The sequence below is a fragment of the Oratosquilla oratoria genome, chromosome 28 (genome assembly GCF_046742065.1).
Source record: "Oratosquilla oratoria isolate Oo_2021 chromosome 28, ASM4674206v1, whole genome shotgun sequence".
Taxonomy (NCBI): Eukaryota; Metazoa; Arthropoda; class Malacostraca; order Stomatopoda; family Squillidae; genus Oratosquilla; species Oratosquilla oratoria.
Genome location: NC_134804.1, coordinates 16,704,261 through 16,722,790, shown reverse-complemented (window position 1 = coordinate 16,722,790; position 18,530 = coordinate 16,704,261). Strand labels below are relative to the sequence as shown.

The following is an 18,530-nucleotide window of genomic DNA, read 5'->3' as shown; positions in this document are numbered from 1 at the left end:
TTTCACCCGTGAATTTTGAAAACCATAGAGAATGTGATTAAGGGCAGATTAGGGAGAATGTCAAAACGCAGGGGCGACTACAATAAATATAATCAAGACGCCGATATGGCAGCGTCGCGAATCCACTTGCTCCTCATGACGCCTACGTGTACGGCACCGTATGGTAGGGGTTAACTTTCGCACTACCCATCCATGTATAAATTGAATGGCCAAGCCAACATAACACATCTCTGGCAAAGTCCCACCTTTACCTCAAACCACTCTATTTCCAATTCTAACACAAGCTCTACTACTCTCATAACAACTTGACTGTTCTTAACAGCTTTCCTCCTATCCCATATATCTGCAATACCTTCCTGTTTACACTGTCATAAGCCTTTTCCAAATTCATAAAGGCCCAAAAAATCATCCTTACCTTTTCCTAAAGTTTTCTCACATACGAGTGGCAGCGAAATTCGTGCCGAATCTGCTGACGGCGGCGCAAAAGCAACTTCGTGTTGAAGTCTCACAGGATATGCTGGACTCCACAAACAATGACCCCGACTTCATGAATACCATAATCACTGGTGATGAGTCCTGGGTGTACGGGTATGACCCAGAAACCAAACCCCAGTCGTCATTTTCCTTGCAATGAAAAACTGCCAAGAGTACTACACATTACCTCATGCAAATGCTGCTTGCCAGCAACTGACGCTATCGACAGGTAGGAAAAAATTAACGCATGCGCATGAAGGTTCAAGGTCAGCTTATGCAAGCACACTTGATTCAAATCCATCAGGTTTTTGCAAAAAAAAAAAAAAAAATATTAATAAAGTCGGATACTTTTCCAACAAACCTCATATGTCTTACCACAAAAATCTAATCTATGCAGCCCCATACTGTTCCTCACCAACTACTCCCTCTGTTCCTCTCCTAATCCTCTCAATCAAAATCCTCCCATAAGCCTTCCCAACTACACTTAACAAACTGATATAGTTCCCTTGTGAAATGGAACTATACAGGCACTCCTCCAGTCCTCTGGCACTCTTACCTTCTCTTAAAAAAACATTAAATGACCTTACCAGCCAGTCTACCATCACTGTATCTCCTTTTGTTAGACATTCTGCATGACACCCATCCAACCCAGGTGCTTTACCTGCTCTCATCATTTTCACAACTGCCTTCACCTCATCTTTCCTTATTTCTCCTCAATTTTCCTCACTCATCACAGTCATTTTCTTAGCACTTACTACTACAACTACTTTTCCCTCCCTATCCTCCTTCACATTTAGCAACTACCTAAAATACTCTACCCAGCTTCCTCTTACTGCTGTCTCTTTCATTATCATCTCTCCATCTGCACCTTTTGCCTTTTCTTCTTTACTTGATTTGCCTCCTCTTCCTCTCTTAATTTTTTTCCAAAACATTTTTTTATTACTTTAAAAAAATTCTGTCATACTCTTACCCCATTTCACATCTGCTATCTTCTTTGGCTCCTTTATCTTATGATTTCTCTTTTCTTTTTTTGTACCTCTCATATGGTTCTCTCTCTCAGAGTAAATGAGAACTAGTAATACAGCAGTGACTTTATATTTTATCATGTGAGTAGTGTGATGGATCCTTCATATGGCAGCCGATGATGTGTGTGAGAATTTGACTCATACCGAAGTGCTTAAGAGCAGTCAAGAGTTTTTACAAGAATAGTGGAGCCTGTGTTAGAATTAGAAATGGAGAGAGTAAGTGTTTTGAGGTAATAGTGGGACTTCAACAGGGAAGTGTCATGTCAGCATGGTTGTTCAATTTGTATGTGGATGGGGTGGTGTGACAGGTAAATGCAAGGATAATGGGTCATGGATTGGATATGGTTAAAGAAAATGAATATAAATGGGAGATAAGCCAGTTGTTGTTTGCTGACGACACTGCACTTGTGGAATTCGAGAAGGGATTAAGGAAGTTAGTGATGGAGTTTGGGAAGGTGTGAGAAAGAAGGAAGCTGAAGATAAATATGAGTAGAAGAAAGGTGATGAGATGTACTAGGGGAGAGGATGGCAGCAAATTGAAAGTGAGTATTAAGGGAGAGAGGCTGGAGGAAGTGGATAGTTTTAGATACTTGGGTGCAAATGTGTCAGGAAAGGGAGTGGAGGTAGAATGTAGATTGAGAGAAGCAAGTAAATGCCTTGAGGGATTAAAAAGTGTAATGAGAAATAGACATTTGGCAATGGATGCTTAGAGGAGATTGTATGAAGGTGTGATTGTGGCGACATAGGCTGGATAGAGTAAGAAATGAGGAGGTGAGGAGGAGAACAGGGGTGGAAAAGGAGTTGAGAGATAGGGTTGATGAAAAAGTATTGGGATGGTTTGGACACATGGAAAAACTGAGTGAAGAAAGATTAGTAAAAGAAGTGTGGAAGGCAGAGGTAGATAGAGTGAACGTGAGGGGACGACCAAGGATGAGATGGATGGATGGGGGTAAAAGGGGCATTGAGAAAGATGGGGACATATTGTTGCAAGATGATTGAAGGGAAGATTCAATCCTTTAGATGTCTAGCGTACACACACGCACACATTTGGTGTAAGATGGAACATCTGAAAGCTTCAGATAACTCCCGAGGGACCCACCATTTTGGTCGGATCTGACAGTGGTCAGTGGGGTCAGGCACTTCTGACCTCACCTGGACACCTGGCCAAGCAATTGAAAAATCTGCATCCAACATTGCCAAGATAGGAGTGAGTGGAAAATGGTTGTGTATGGATGATGCTGTGATGCATGGAAGGAAGTGGATTGGGGATGGAAGGGAAAGTTAGGGAATATGTTTGAATGATATTTTCATGCAGCCTGCAGAGATTTCTCCATGTCTTGTCTTTTGCTACATGAGGGGACAGAGAAGGGGGTTTGCCGATTAAATGAAATGGTCTTGCTATGGATGTGCTGCATCTTGCTGCACTGCTTCTGACCCAGGGCAGTGGACAAAATGCAGGGATAACCCATCATTCAGGAGCCAAGAAATGAGGGAGGGAGGAGTGGTGAATTAGAATGGAGTATGTGGGGATGAAATGGGTAGGAGTGGATTTATGACTTTGACTTTGGCTACCTCCCTTGTAAGGGAGAAAAGACCCTTGGTATATGTATGTATTTACCTAGTTGTATCTACCTAGTTGTAATATACGGGAGGGGAGCTATGCTCGTGGTGACCCGTCTTTGTATCTCTCCGCATCAAGTTTTATCTTAAAATCTTGTATAGCGTTAGCACATACTGTTTTGTTGTCTAATTTGTTCCATGTATTTATCGCTCTGTGTGGGAAACTGTTTCTTTTCAAGTTTTTTCTATAACTATCCTTTTTCAATTTTTTTCCATGTCCTCTTGTTTTACCGTTGTCCCACATTAATAGGTCGTTCCTGTCTAAAACTTCCATTCCTTTCATTATTCTGTAGATAGTTAGCAAATCTCCTCTTTCTCTTCTTTGTTCCAGAGTTGGTAGGTTCAATTTGGATAGTCTTTGCTCATATGTTAGTATATATGTATCTTTGATACCTTGACATCAGTTAGACAACACAACAAATATTAAACTGCAAGAACATGCAAACCTACTTCAGTGAACTAGAATAACTGTTTACACAAAACAGGATATTGATGTCCTCTAATAAATCTTCAGCTACACTAGTCTCCCCAGACAAACATGAATCATCAGTACCCTGTGGTCAATGAATAGACAGCACCTACCACTAAATACTGAGTCCATTTTGGGATTAAAGCATGCATACATTTGTCCTTTACACAAGGAACACCATAGTGAAGACAACCAAGAGATTTAATGTGTTCAGACTGGAAATGTTATCAATTTACAATTAACTTACTCCTCTTAATGGCCAATTAGAAGCAGCATTCTGATTGAAACCTTCAGCTGGTCCACCATTGTCTGTGGTGAATAATATGATACTGTTGTCCAACATATTCTTCTCCTTTAGAGCCCCAACAACTGCCCCAACTGATTCATCAAGCTTCCATAACATACCTGTAAGAATAAACATAATATGACATTGTGTACTGATTTCCCCCTGTAAGGGATACTGACTACATAAGTTTTATGAACCCAATATTTTTCTTTTTGGCTACCCCCCATGTAAGGGGGAAAAAGCCTTTGGTATATGTATGTATGTAATATTTTACATATTTAGTGACACCCCAATGGACCAAAGTAAAAAGCATTTTTGTAATTATGATTGGAAACTAATTTCCATTCACTCAGGAATGAATCACTTAACTTCTACTAACAATCTTTTCAGGAACACTTTTTCAACCTCCCCTTTACTACTCCCTATGACTCCACCTATTCATCTTCCCTTGACATGAGAGGTAGCCAACCAAAACTTGCACCTACACTCCACCCATCCCACACCTGTTTTCCTTCTAAAAATCCCTTAGTTCCTAAATTCCTATTTGTCTGGTATGAGCAACATTGGTTAATTTTTTAATTGAGATTTCCACTGTTAACTTTAAGCCATTGTTCTAGCTTATTCATGTAGGCCCAGGTATTTTTTACTGCTATTCTGTATTTACTATGCAGAACTATTATTGTCAGGTTATCTGCATATGAGAGAACACTGATTTTTAGTTAAGGCTCTGGGGTTAGGTGATCACTCATGAAGAGATTGAACAATACAGGCATAAATATTGCACCCTAAGGGACTCCCTTGTATAGTCTTTTTGTTCCTGATATTTGGTTGTTTTGGGTTACTCTGTTCTCATTACCCTTTAGGATAGTATGTGTCTAGGAACCTTGTCAAAAGCCTTGTTTATGTCAATGGCTACTATAATGGTTCTTTCTAGTGGGGCTTTTTTTGTTAAATCCTTCCAGCACTTGCGTGATATTTGTGATCGGTGTGCTAGTAGAGCACACTTGAATAAATGTTGGTTGGGGGAGGTAGGTATTTCAGTTTTGTTTCTTCTTGCTATTACCCTTTCCAGGAGGTGCCAAGATAAGAGGGAGGGAGAAGGGTGGAGGGGAGTGGAATATATGGGAAATGGAATGGGTGGGAGTGGTTTCTATGCCTTTTTCTTTTTGGCTACCCCCTGTGTAAGGGTGAAAAAGCCTTTGGTATATGTATGTATTACCCTTTCCATCAGCTTAAATATTGTGGATCATGAGGTCTGTATGATTCAGGGTTTTCAGAAGGTTTGTTTGGTTTCAAAAATAGGATTATGCTAGTTTTTCTCCAGATAAAAATATCAGTTAATGCTCTTATGGCTGTTTGGCCAAGGTGGCAAGTTTCAGTGTTTCACATTTTCAGTGCCGACAACAGTGCATGAAGTGGAGACTTAGAGTTTAAGAGAGGCAGAGAGGAGAACTTTAAATGTGTATGAAGCTAAACATCTGCAAAGTATGGTGGGGTGACAAGGTTGGATAGAGGGAGAAACAAGGGGATGAGGAGGAGGAGAGTGGGGATGGAAAAGGAGATGGGAGATAGGTCTAAAGAAAGAGTTTTGGGATAGTTTGGACACATGGAAAGAATGAGAGAAGGAAGTTTAATGAAAGAGATATGGAAGACAGAGGTGAATGGAGTGAACTTGAGGGGATGACCGAGACTGAGATGGATGGATGGGGTGAAAGGGGCTTTGAGCAAGAGGGGAATGCCTGTTGACCAAGGAAGGGAAATGGCAGGAGATAGGGGTGAGTGGAGGGTGTCTGTATATAGATGATACTGTGATGCAAGGGAGGGAGGGGGCAGGGGATGGAGGAGGGGTGGAGTGGGGAGTGCTTATGTGTCAATGATATTTTGAAGCAGTCCAAAGGGATTTCTCTCTATTTTCTACATGAAGGGATGGAGAGGGGGGGTCACTGATTAAGTAAAATGGCCTTGCTGCATTGTTTCTGACCCAGGGCAGTGGTTGGGAGACAGGGATGACTCCTCATCCAGGAGGAGCTAAGATGAGTGAGAGGGAAGGGTGGATGGTAATGGAATGGATGGTAGTGGAATGGATAGTAGTGGAATGGATGGAAGTGGAATGGGTGGGAGTGGGTACATGCTTGTTGACTTGGCTACCTCCCTAATAAGGGAAAAAAAGCCCTTGATATATAGATAGTTTCAGGTGGAGGTTTGAGATTCTGTATGGGTCTTCAGTTTGGGAATTTTATATTCTCTTTACAGTCCCTCCTACATCTTTACTGATGAAATATCAATAACTTACCTCTACATTTGATGTGAAATATTACTAAATTACCTCTTTACATTAGTTACATGAAATCTAAATGTACACAAAGACAATAATTTAGCAAGTTAATCATACTTTTTTGCCCCAACTCTATATAGGAAAAAAAATACAAAAAGAGGGGTTCCTAGTCCCTTCATTCCATCCCATTTAGTTACCTTTTATGGTATGCAGGAAAACAAGATGGAAGTACTCTTGTCCCCTGCTACAGGGTGAGCACAAAATTTAATTACCAGCAAATTTTCGACGATGTTCATTTTCTATATAAGAGAACTTCTTAACAACTTCCGCAGGTGCTTGCAGAGGAGCATATGGGTTGGCTGAGTGCACAGCCAAGTGTGCAAGATAGAGGAACAGTGGAGCTGAAGTGTTGTGTTGAGTAATAACATGAACAGCTTCCTCAGTAAACAAATCAGTTGTATATTTACCTGCAATTAAACACCAAGAACATGTATCTGCAAAAATAATTCATCAGAGAATAAAATTGAAAAAACTGACAGTAACGAAAATATAATTGCTCTTTAAGTCACACTAATAAACTTGTTAAAAGATCAAATATGCTGAAAAGAAAAATAAAACTATTCATATAGAGAATTAAATAGACATACCATAAGCATCCCTGGCAACACTCATATTTCTTCTCATATCATAACCCCAGTATCCAGGCTGAAATATAAACACAAAAATAAATATCAAATATCATACCAATATAAATACATATTTCAGAGAAATCTCTACAGTCAAGTTTGACGTTTTGTGATCAACTTCATCAAATCTTTAAAACAAGGTGAAACTGAAATATAAGCTTCAATACAGAAAAACAAACTTAAAAAAGCAACTCCAAAGTAATAATTATTTTTCAGATAAAAAAGGAAATAATTACTTTGGCAAAACTGGTCACTCTAAAGTAAAAAGTAAATCATATTGCACATGATTTCTGGAAGCCACCATCTGACAGACATCACCCTTGACCTCAATTTAGATGACAAAGCACAATAAAACCACTCACAAGTCACATTTACTTGCCAACATTTGGATCACCATTCAGTACTAAAACAATTTATATTTTCTATCTAAATATGTACCAATGGCCTCTTCCCCATTATAAGGGAGGTAGCCAGCCAAAGCATGTACCCACCTCCACCAATTCTGCTCCCATCCACCATCCATTTGTTTCCCTCTCATATTAGCTCCTCATGGATGAAGGTTCATCCCTGTCTCCTGCCCAGGTCAAAAGCAACACAGTAAGACACAATGCATCCACAGCAAGGCCAGCTACTCCATTTACACATAGACCCTCCATCCTCATGCCCTCCAGCAAAAAAATAGAGAACATACATACATACATATACCAAGGCTTTTTCCCCCTTCCAAGGGAGGTAGCCAAAAAGGGAAAGGCATAAAAACACTCCCACCCATTTCATCCCTAAATACACTCCACACCCCTCCCACCCTTCCTCTCATCTGAGCACCTCCTGGATGACGGGTCATCCCTGCACCCTGCCCACCGCCCTGGGTCAGAAGCAGTGTCGCAAGACACAGTACATCAACAGCGAGGCCGCTTCATTTAATCGGCAACCCCCCCTCTCCGTCCCCCTTTGCATATAAGGCGAGGACGGGGAGAAATCCCTTCGGGCTGCGTCAAAATTTACTCACACATACTACCCCACCCCCCACTTCCCCGCCCATTCCTCCTCATGCAGTCACATCATCATCCATATACAACCATTCTCCACTCACCTCTGTCTTCCGTCCTCTCCCTTCCTTCCTCAACAGACATTTCCCTCTTCCCCAAAGCCCCCTTCACCCCATCCATCCACCTCATCCTAGGACGTCCCCTCATGTTCACTCCCTTCACATCTGCCTTCCATACCTCTTTTACTAGTCTTTCTTCACTCATTCTTTCCATGTGTCCAAACCATCCTAATATTCTTTCATCAACCCTATCTCCCAAATCCTTTTTCACCCCTGTTCTCCTCCTCACCTCCTCATTTCTCACTCTATCTAGCCTAGTAACCCCCACCATACTTCTCAGACACCTCATCTCAAACACATTCAAACTCCTTCTCTCTTCTTCTCTTATGTTCCATGTTTCTGCCCCATACAGTGCTGTTGGCACAATCACTCCTTCATACAGTCTCCTCTTCGCATCCATTCCCAAATGTCTATTCCTCATTACACTCTTTAAACCACCAAGGCATTTACTCGCTTCTCTCTATCTACATTCTACCTCCACCTTCACTCCACCTTTTCCTGCTACACTTGCACCCAAGTATCTAAAACTATCCACTTCCTCCAGTCGCTCTCCCTTAATGTTCACTTCCAGTCTACTGCCACTTTCACCCCTTGTACATCTCATCACCTTACTTTTACCCACATTTATCTTTAGCTTTCTTCTATCACATACTCTCCCAAACTCTGCCACCAGCTTCCTCAATCCCTCCTCTGACCCTGCCACAAGCGCAGTGTCGTCCGCAAACAACAGCTGGCTCACCTCCCACTTTTCTCCATTTTCTCTAACCATCTCCAATCCCTGTCTCACTACCCTAGCATTCACCTCTCGCACCACCCCATCCATGTATAAGTTGAACAGCCAGGGCGACATAACGCATCCTTGACGAAGTCCCACCTTTACTTCAAACCACTCACTCTCTCCATTTCTAATCCTAACACATGCTCTACTACTCTCATAAAAACTCTTGACAGCTCCCAAAAGCTTTCCTCCTATCCCATAAATCTGCAACACCTCCCACAGTGCCTTTCTGTCTACCCTATCATAAGCCTTTTCCAGATCCATGAAAGCCCAAAAAACATCCTTCCCCTTTCCTATAGCTTTCTCACATATCTGTCTTACCACAAAGATCTGATCTACACAACCTCTACCCGTCCTAAATCCACACTGTTCCTCACCAATTACTCCCTCTGTTCCTCTCCTAATCCTCTCAATTAAGATCCTCCCATAAGCCTTCCCTACTACACTCAACAGGCTAATCCCTCTGAAATTACTACATTCACACTTGTCCCCTTTTCCCTTGTACAGAGGACCTATACAGGCACTACTCCAGTCCTCCGGTACTCTACCCTCTCTCCAGCAAACATTAAATAACCTCACCAAACAGTCCACCATCACTGCACCTCCCTTTTTCAGACATTCTGCATGACATCCATCCAGACCAGGTGCCTTACCTGCTTTCATCATCTTTACAGCTGCCTTCACCTCATCCTTCCTTATTTCTCCTCCATTCTCCTCACTCATCACTCTCATTTTCTTCGCATTTCCCACTGCAGCTATCTTTCCTTCCCTATCCTCCTTCACATTCAGCAACTCCCTAAAATATTCTGCCCATCTTCCCCTCACTGCCATCTCTTCCATTATCAACTCTCCATCTGTACCTTTTACCTTTTCTTCCCTACTTGATTCGCCTCCTCTTCCTCTCTTAATTTCTTTCCAAAACATCTTTTTATTACTTTCAAAATTTTCTGTCATACTCCTACCCCATTTCACATCTGCTCTCCTCTTTGCCTCCTTTACCTTTTGCTTTACTTCTCTATTCTTTTCTTTGTACGTCTCATATGACTCCCCTGTCCTCTTTTGTAACCAATCTGTGAATGCTCGCTTCTTCTCTTCTACAGCCTTCTTTGTTTCCTCATCCCACCATTCACTACCCTTTCTTCTATTTCCCCCTGTCCTTCTTGTTCCACACACCATCCTTGCACACTTTAAGACTCCCTCCTTGAACCATCCCCATTCCTCCTCCACACCCATCTCTGCTCTATCCTTTACTCCCTCCCACTCCTCCTTCAGCTTCTTTTCGTACTCTTTCTCCTTTTGCTTTTCATTCAAGGAGTTCACTCTAAGAACCTCCCTACCTTTTGTCCCTTTCCTCCTTCTCCATCTATCCTCCACTCTCAGCTTACCTTCCACCAAAAAATGATCTGATTTTCCCCCACCCTCTCCCCTTAGCACATGTACATCCTTAACTCTTCCTATCATAATCCTATTTACCACTACATAATCCATTAGCGCTCTATCTACCACCCTTCCCTCCACCACCCTCTCCCATGTGTACTTATGCTTGACTTTCTTCCGAAACACTGTATTTGCTATCATCAACTCTCTTTCTAGACACATTTCCACCATCAACTCTCCACTACGATTCTTTCCTGGAACTCCACACTTCCCAACCACTCCATCGATTGGACCATTTCCCACCCTAGCATTAAGGTCTCCCAGTACTATTACATTGACATTTCTTCCTAAACCCTCTATGCACTCATTTAAATCTATCCAAAAGGCCTCCCTTTCTTCCATGTTCTTCTCACTGCCCGGCCCATATGCACTTACAAAGACCCACATCTCCTTTCCCAGTTTCACCTTCATCCACATTATCCTTGAGGAAACCTCCTTCCACTCCACTACCCCTTTACCTATCTCCTCACTTACTAGAATAGCCACCCCTTCCCTCCCTCGCCCTCTCTTCACTCCTGATAACCTCCCACTTACACTCCCAAACTTACACTCACCCTTCCCTTTCAACTTAGTTTCACTCAAAGCCAACACATCCAACTTTCTTCTCACAAACATACTACCTATCTCTTCCCTTTTACTCTCATCTGTACCACATCCACGCACATTAAAAGACCCAAACCTTAGGGTGCTGGCCCGAGGCCCTCCAGCACCCCTTATGCCTTTCCTTTGATTTTTAGGAATTTGCCCCTTGGGGCTACAGGGAGAAGGATGCCTAGTCCCTCTCCCCATCCCTTTCTTCTTGCCTCTTACGATCCAAGTGGGAAAACTTGGTGGCAGTATTCTTTTCCCCCACCACAGGGAATTCCCCCAATCAGAAAGAGAATACTCAGAGAAATGGTACAGGACAGCAACAAGGGGTTGGGGGACAGCATAACAGAGGGACAGTCGTAGTATAAAAGTGTCATCATTTCTCTATGAACAGAATTTCTTCTATCATAGACAAAATGATGTGTGGCTCTGGTCCGTAGGGGCGCCCCATATAGACCCTAAAGTATCGACTGCATGCTACTTTGCCACAATAACAAGCAACCAATACCCCAGACAAGGAGAAATCCCTTCAGGCTGCGTCAAATTATCACCCATACACAACCATTCCCCACTCACGCCTCTTCCCTGGACATTCCCTACTTGCTCAAAGCCCCTTTCACCCCCATTCATCCATTTCACTCTTGGTCTTCCCCTCAAATCCACTCCATCCACCTCTGCTTTCTACAATCTTTTTGCTAATCTTTCCTTACTCATTTTTTTCATGTGCCCAAACCATCTCAATAATCTTTCATTAGTCCTACCTACCATCTCCCTTTCTACCCCTGCTCTCCTCCTCACCTCTTCATTTTGGACTCAGCCCATCCTTGTAACCCCCACTATATTTCTCAGACATTTCATCTCAAACACATTTAAGTTTCACTAAAACAATATTGATACAAAACAGACTTGGTCCCACACACTATATACCCAAATGCTCAAATCACACAAGATTAATCAATGTGTTGCCCCTGGTCTCTCTTGTAGAAGATCCAGTCTTCTAAACAGAAAACACTAAGTACTGCCCAACAGTCATCAAACACATACAACAGTATCATAATTCATCACTGAGAAATAATAACAATAAGTGTTGCCTCATAATTCACTGACTGGAAACCTGCAGTCTCATTGCAATCTGTAAAGGTTCTTGGGCTCTCCAACAGATCTCTCTTGGAGGAGACACTACACTGTTGCTTGTGTTGCATGACTGTAGATCTGTTTATGTCACCAGTTGGCAGAAAGAAAAGGAGGGAAGCAGTTGCCAGTTGTTAGCTCTCCTTAGGTGAAAACATGGAGGAAAGACAGTCAAAGCTAACTGAGAGATTTTAGACTTAATCCAGAAACAATAGAAAACACCCTCACACACCAGTCAAGAACCACACTAGCACGCCTGTGCTCAGGTCACCATAACTCACTGAGACCGTACCAGCACAGAATAGGCCTAATTTAAAATATGTTATATAAATACTGTTAACTTCAGTAAAGTAGTTAATCCACATAAAGTACAAACATATATTAAAGGCTTTTTCCCCCTTAAAAGAGAAGTAGCCAAAGTCAAAAGACATAATTCCACTCCCACCCATTCCACTCCCATTCACCACACCTCTCTCCATCTCATCTTAGCTCCTCCTGGATGAAAGGTCATCCCTGCATCTTGCCCATTGCCCTGGGTCAGAAGCAATACAGCAACACAGTATATCCACAACTAGGCTGCTTTATTTAATCAGCAACCCCCTCATCTCCATCTCCTCATCAGATATATTGAAGACAGGGAGAAATCCCTTCAGGCTGTGTCAAAATGTCATTCATGCATAACCACTCCCTACCCTCCATATCCCTCACCCACTCTTTCCCATGCATCACAGTATCATCCATACACACCCATTCTCCACTCACCCTTATTTTCTGCCTTTTCCCTTCCTTTCTTAACAGATATCCCCTCATGCTCAATGCCCCTTTTACCCCATTCATCTATCTCATCCTTGGTCACTCCCTAATGTTCATTACATCCATCTCTGCCTTCCACACTTCTTTTACTAATCTTTCTTCACTCATTCTTTCCATGTGTCCAAACTTATGTCCATAACTTGTTCATCAACCCTATCTCCCATCTCCTTTTCCACCCCCACTCTCCTCTTCACCTTGTTTCTCACTCTATCCAACTTTGTAATTCCCACCATACTTGCCATACACTTCACCTCAAACACATTTAATCTCTTCCTCTCTTATGTTCCATATCTCTGCCCCATTCAGTGCTGTTGGCACAATCACCCCTTCATATAATCTCCTCTTAGCACCTATTCCCAAATGTCTATTTCTCATTACATTAATCCCCCAAGCCTACTTGTTTCTCTCAATCTACAATCTACCTAATTATACTATATGCAATCTACATAAAGTAATTAGAAAAAAAAACATTCCATGCGTTTATGAATGCTAAAACTGGATTTTTTTTAATGACCAAATTGACTGAGACAAGCATGTGAAGCCAGCATGCTATGAGATTTTAAGTTTGCATCAAGTAGGTTTTAATGTGGGTGAATTTTCTGACCTGACCACCCTCTTATAAGAAAGGACCTTTAGCATACATGTTAGTAAAAAGAAATCTTATGTCCACTCCTCCAGGATAGGGGTTCTTTATGATATGCATTGCAAATCTCTGTCACTTTTCAAGAGCGATACAATAGATTGACAATCTAGCAGAAGATTAGCCCATGCAATTTATGATAATGTATACAACAACCAAATACGCAACCTTTTCCAAAGATGTATGATCATAGTAATCAATGCGTCCTGTCCAGTAGCCAAAGTGCGACTCAAAACCTCTATGTGTTGGGGTATACTCTTTCTGGAAAAACCCTAGGTGCCATTTGCCTACATGATGTGAAACGTAGCCATTCTGAGACAAGTGAGCAGGGAGCAAAGTTTCATCTAAACTCAGGCCATATGGATGAGGTCCTCCAATTGTGAAGTCCTGAAGCCCTAAGAATGATTTTAATTCTTTAATTCATACATACATACATCATATACCAATAGCTTTTTCCCCCTTACAAGGGAGGTAGCCAAAGTCAAAGGCCTAAATCAACCCCCACCTACATCATCCCCACATACTCCACTCCCATTCACCACCCCTCCCTCCCTCTTTTCTTGGCTTCTCCTGGATGATGGGTCATTCCTGCATCTTGCCCATTGCCTTGGGTCAGAAGCAATGTAGCAACACACAGCACATCCACAGCAAGGCAGCTTCATTTAATTGGTGACCCTGCTCTCCGTCCCCTCATGCAGAAAAAGAGAATGGGGAGAATTTCAACTAGCAGATGTGGAGACAGGGCCAAGGAACAAATCACACGGGAAAGGTAGACTTAATTTTGGAAGACAAACTTCTTAGGCTTGAACAAATTCTTTGAAGAAGATAACTAAGAAGAATTCATGAATAACATTTGAACTTTGAGGAAATGGGAAATCTTACTTTACATTTACAAACTGAGAGTGAAGAAACATGTGCCAAAGATTAGTGGAAGAACAGTGCAATAAAAGGTAAGAAATACGAAAAAATCATATGTAAACATATGGTTAAGAAATCACAAAAATGCAAATGACACTATAATAACTTCTAATGAGAAAATGACTGTTAAATTGATGGATATTTGGGAAGGTTGGCTATCTGGACAACACAAGGATGGAGATCACCCTGTGAGTGAGATCAATATCAGAGAATCTTGCTACTTGTCCATACAGCCAGAGCTGATGTTCACAAATTATGCTGATAACAGGCCTTGTCTGAGTCTAACAAGTATTTGCTGGCTTATACCTGTCATTCTAGCAATATCCAATGATTCTCCTAAGACATGTCCAAAGATGCCACAGTACCCCTTCAAGTCCAATCAGCATCCATGTGTCACAACCATATAGCAAATCCTGGGCACAAGAAATTTTAAGATTTATATCTTAATTCTCCTGTATAAACATCAACAGTGCTCTGGTTTATCATGTCCATAACATTATGGGCCATGTCAATCCTTCAAAGGACTTCTTGACATGACCAACCACTGTTATGCTTTATATGACCAAGATATATGAAGCTTTCCAAGACTTGAAAGTCCTCATCATATGCAAGGACATACTATACAGTATCATTCAATAAGCCTCAAAATACCTTGATCTTGGTGGGGCCAACAACAAGTAACTGTGTGAGGTGCTCTTGCAAGTAGGATGGTGGAGAGTTATCTCCTTGCTACATATCTTTAAATCTCATAATTTTCTTAATTTCCATTTGATGGTGCAGCCCAGAGGGGCTGACACTTGGTCTTCAGACTAGGCCCAAGATCCCTCTCTATCGATTTCATCTGTATTTCTTCCACTTTTAATCACATGGAAAACTGACAACTAATGACTGTTCTTCTCTTCCTACTATTTTCAACCAATGACACAAAAAGTCCCACACTATTACAATGCAGACAGTAGTCCAATGTTGATTTTATTTTTCACAGAGAGATTTATGGGGGAATTTAATGATCAAGGCCTGTGGTGCTCTGGGTTTCTAGTCAGCACAACTGAAGACAACAACTGATTGACTGACTTGGATCTTGGTCTTGGTCCTAAAAATGGAAAGACCTGCAGCCTCGTCTCCCTGTACAGTGAATCAACAGCTAAAACAAAGAACTCCAAATACTCCACAATAAGTACATTATCATTAACAAAGACAAATTCAATGACATCATTAACAAAGACAAATTCAATGACCTTAGTGTTGCCAATGGATATTCCACAACGATAATGACCAACAACCCTGTCCAATTCAATGCATACATACATACATACATAACCAAAGGCTCTTTCCCCCTTCCAAGGGAGGTAGCCAAAAAACAAAGGCATAAAATCCACTCCCACCCATTCCATCCCCACATGCTCCACTCCCATTCACCCCCCTCCCTCTCTCTCATCTTGGGCCCTCCTGGATGATAGATCACCCCTCCATCTTGCCCACTGTCCTGGGTCAGAAGCAGTGTCAAAAGACAAAGCACATCCATGGTAAGGCCACTTCATTAAATCAGTGACCCCCCCCCCCTCTTCGTCCCCTCATGCAGAAATGGAGAAGACAGAGAAATCCCTTCAGGCAGTGTTAAATTATTTTTCACACATACTCACCCCCCATCCCTCACCCACTCCCCCTCATGCATCACAGCATCATCCATACACAACCATTCTCCATTCACCCCTCTCTTCTGTCCTCTCCCATTCTTCCTCAACAGACATTCCCCTCTTTCCCAATGCCTCTTTTACCCAATCCATCCATCTAATCCTTGGTCACCCCCTCATGTTCACTCCTTCCACCTCTGCCTTCCACACCTCTTCCACCAATCTTTCTTCATTCTTTCCATGTGTCCAAACCATCCCAACACTCTCCCATCAACCCCATTTCCCCTTCCATCCCCTTTCTCCTCTTCACCTCCTCCTTTTTCACTCTATCCAGCCTAGTAACCCTTATCACATTTCTCAGGCACCCCATCTCAAACACATTCAAACTCCTCCTCTTTTCTTTTCTTATATTCCATGTTTCTGCCCCATACCGTGCTATTGGCACAATCAATCCTTCATACAATCTCCTTCCAGTGTCCACTCCCAATTCAATGCAAGGTTGAATAATGTTGAGGTGAGGACACACAACTGCCTCACTCATTCCTCACTCATGCAGTAAATGATGTTATCAATCATTAAAGAAATTAAGGAATTCAACACTCCATTAAAAAGATTTCTGTACTGACAATAAAGCATGCAAGAGATGACAAGAGTACTATTATTCTATGAATGCAAAATTGCGTGCATAGCTGAAAAATAATTTAAGTGCACTTTTCGTGAAATAATTTTGCTTCAATATATTCTGAATTTTCATATGCTATTTTAAATACCCACTGCCTCTTGTGAAGTGTGGTCATAGTAGTCTTGATGTCCTGTCCAGTATCCATAATGAGACAGAAACCCTCGATGCAGTGGCGTCAGTTCTTTTATAGCCATTCCCAAGTGCCACTTGCCAACATGGAATGTCAGATAACCCAAATTTTGCAAGTACTGAGGGAGAAGTGTTTCTCCTAATGATATCCCATAGGGTTGAGGCCCATAAATCACATTGGACTGAAGACCTACAGAAAAATAATAGATGAAAAAAGTATATATATAGAATCCTTTAACAGTTTACAATTGTACTCAAATGGAAAAGAACAATGACTATATGACTAGGGCCCTCACATAGGGGGGGGGGGGAGATATGCCCTAGGGCGACAGTGCAGCACATTTTGGGGGGGCGGCAATTCTAGTCTGGACACGACACCCACAAGAATGACAAAATAATTATAATAAAAAAAAATTCCAAGGAGCCCTGAATACTTTACCATAATCGACGAATTTTGTGTTAGAATCAACATAATATGATATATTTTTCCCTTATCCTTTCTGCAACATTTTTAAAATCTGTTCAATTATTTTGCAAGCCAATAGCTATAATAGAGTAAGGAATGGTGGAGATGGAAGTGGTGATGGGAGAGGGGGAGGGCATCACTGAGAATTTTGCTCTGGGGCAGCACTTAGGCATGTAAGGGCACTGTATATGACACACTTTGGTGATAACATGAATCCAATAACAGGTGCCCTACCTGAATATGGTGGTCCTGCAAGATGGACAGCAAAACTGCTTATTTTCTAAACCTGTCAACTCCTTCACCTCCATCAAGAGCTGCAGCCTTGAGGAGCTGATACACAGTCTCCAGTCTAGGCATTCTCTAAACTTCAGATGTGTTTCTTACACTTTTTCACACATGAGAACCTGACAGAGAAACAGTGCCACACTGATACAACACAAGAGTTTCTTTCCAGAGATCTGTGGGAGGTTCCAAGGACCACTGCCAGCCATTCTAAGACTGCAGGTTTTCCACTCAGTGAAACTCAATGGAATGATTGATTGAATGACTGATCGGTGATACCAAAAAAATGTTTGTATTTGTACATGTCTCTGTGTAGTGAAACGAGATGTATTTAAAAGAAATTATTTGCGGATAACTAGGACTAGTTATGCACTGGTTATCAAAATCACCCAAAATATGTATTTGCATATAAAATAGAAAATTGCAAATTCTACATGATTTTGACAATAGGTACATAACTATTCAAGCCCTATTGATAACTATACACAGCCACCTCCCCACAGATAAATAAAATTTTCTGAAACTGAGAGCAATCAATCAATTTGTTACCCCTAGTCTCTCTTGTAGAAGACCTACAACCTTTAGGTTACTGGAAACAGCCTTCGGGCAGGTCCACAAGTCACTCTGGGCAGATATATTGTGTTGTTGCCAAGGGATTGTTAGTAATGAGCCCTGTAGTATGAGGTGTTCTATGTCTTCTGTGTGGTGGTTGCATCTGGGGCAGTTTGCAAAGGTATTTCATTCAGATTGGATTCTTGCTGTTATCAGCTTTTTCCTTAGTTTAGATATTGTAGTAAGATTGATCTGTAATATGTTTGATTTTCATGAGGTTTATTTGGTTTCAAGATTGGGATTATCCTACTTCTTTTCCAGATGCTTGGGATTTTGTTGTGTAACCAGCAGTTGAAAATGTCGGTTTAGGTTCTTATGGTTTGGCCAATGTATTTCATGTGGATGTTCAAGATCTTGTCTGGGCCTTCAGATTTGGAGATTTTTATTTTCTTTATGGCCCCCTCTATGTTTTTACTAGTCAAAGTGGGGGTGGCTTCAGTGTCAGGTATGCGTTTCCATATTTCTTTAACTATTTTC

At 41.6% G+C, this 18,530-nt stretch overlaps 1 protein-coding gene across 6 annotated transcripts in view; it reads right to left on the bottom strand.

Annotated features, from left to right (window-relative positions):
* Nucleotides 1-18,530, bottom strand: part of LOC143040251 (arylsulfatase B-like) — a 49,399-nt gene that overhangs the window by 11,029 nt on the left and 19,840 nt on the right. For 3 of the 6 annotated variants that reach the window (XM_076211009.1, XM_076211006.1, XM_076211008.1), the window contains exons 4-7: nucleotides 16,657-16,883; nucleotides 6,797-6,854; nucleotides 6,422-6,616; nucleotides 3,836-3,993 (exon numbers count right to left, since the gene is read on the bottom strand). In XM_076211009.1, coding sequence (XP_076067124.1) covers nucleotides 3,836-3,993; nucleotides 6,422-6,616; nucleotides 6,797-6,854; nucleotides 16,657-16,883 — 638 coding nt within the window. Of the gene's footprint in view, nucleotides 1-3,835; nucleotides 3,994-6,421; nucleotides 6,617-6,796; nucleotides 6,855-13,498; nucleotides 13,726-16,656; nucleotides 16,884-18,530 lie in introns of all 6 variants that reach the window. The other 3 variants (XM_076211011.1, XM_076211012.1, XM_076211007.1) reach the window with 2 other exon arrangements.